Source organism: Loa loa, assembly GCF_000183805.2.
Source record: "Loa loa unplaced genomic scaffold supercont3.114, whole genome shotgun sequence".
Classification (NCBI taxonomy): Eukaryota; Metazoa; Nematoda; class Chromadorea; order Rhabditida; family Onchocercidae; genus Loa; species Loa loa.
The window spans coordinates 65,986-67,366 of NW_018108294.1; the positions used below are offsets into that span (position 1 = coordinate 65,986).

Below are 1,381 nucleotides of genomic sequence, written 5' to 3' on the forward strand. Positions count from 1 at the left end.
TTGATAGATGACGAAAAACTGACTTGTTAACGATGTAGCTTCTTCGTTGATTTTTTTTTTTTGATTACTTTACAATAAATATTCAAAATTTTCAGAAACATATTTCAGTTTCACATCAATAAAATAGAAATGTTCACTGCAAAGTAATATTTGTTTAAAAATGCAATTTTTACTTAATCCTTTAGGTGCACAAATTTTTGTTTGTTAGTAGTCTCCTGTATATTGTTGGTAAGTTAGTTATTTTCGGACATATTTTAGAAATTTTCATGCATTTTGTAATTTTTCAAAATCGTTTTTTTTTTGGTAGCGTTTCAAGATATTGGCAAGTTTTTTATTTTCTTTTAGCAGGATTATGAAATAGAATGCCCGTGTATATGTAAAATATTGTATCTTCAATAATTAGATAATGAATTCTATATTAATGAAATAATTCACATAAAGAAATAAGTTGTGTTGAATAAGTTTTATTCATTCTTTGCAAAATTAATGATACTAATGGTATTATTCGGTAAATTACAAGCTTCCAAGCTTGATTTCACTTGAAACTATGCTAGTGTTGCATTTTTTTTGAAATCTTTTGAATTGAAATTAATTTTTTAAGGATTTATGAGGAAAGTTTTTTTTCTTGCACTTATTTTGTGGTCTGAAAATTTTAATTTTTTAGAACTCTTGACAGACGTCGTGAATCGTCTAGGTTTGCTGCACGTGATCGGCGTGGCAAAGAAGCGGATATCTTTACGGATCTCAAAGTAGTGGTGCCAATTGTTGATGAAGCAACTGTCACACATGTAGATCGGATTGCTATATTGCGGGTTGCATTGACTCTTTGCCGGTTACGAAAAGTTGTTACGAAATGTATTTCTTTTTTTTTTCACAAGAGTTTATTATCTTCTTTGGACATGATATCTTACATAATATTCCAAACTGAATAACAAAATTTCAAAGTGAATAGTAATACAAGGATTACTGGTGGTCTAATCACTTTTGTTTTCTACAAGCATCCGACTAATTCAGTTCTATGTTAGTTAGGGAAGATTGGGATATATACTAACTATTGTAACTAAGCAGATTGATTAAACACTAGAAAAACGGTCAAACAACACTGAAAACTAACAATTAGAATTAGTGAGAGCAATAGCCGACCTCAATGATTGTTTAGTTTCATTTGGATGTTGACGGACGAAATTCCTTGAAATCCTTTGAACATCGATTTTGCATTTTATTCTTCGGATTCCAATCTATTGTTAGGAATCTTGCTTGTGGCTGTGGGTTAACGAAAGCTTTTCAAAGTGAGGGTATGTTCCATATAGTGGCCCCTTTCCTGGGAATTCGTTAAATGCATAACAGAGAGCCACAAGTTTTTTTTTTTNTTTTTTTTATT

General features: G+C 30.4%; 1 protein-coding gene across 1 annotated transcript in view; it reads left to right on the forward strand.

Moving 5' to 3' along the window:
- Positions 1 to 362: 362 nt before the first annotated feature.
- The window catches only part of LOAG_17690 (CBR-HIF-1 protein), a gene marked incomplete at its 5' end in the record, with an annotated part of 9,785 nt that continues 8,766 nt past the window's right edge, over positions 363 to 1,381 (forward strand). The window contains 2 exons of the mRNA XM_020450355.1: positions 363 to 370; positions 665 to 855. Coding sequence (XP_020305978.1) covers positions 363 to 370; positions 665 to 855 — 199 coding nt within the window. The remainder of the gene's footprint in view (positions 371 to 664; positions 856 to 1,381) is intronic.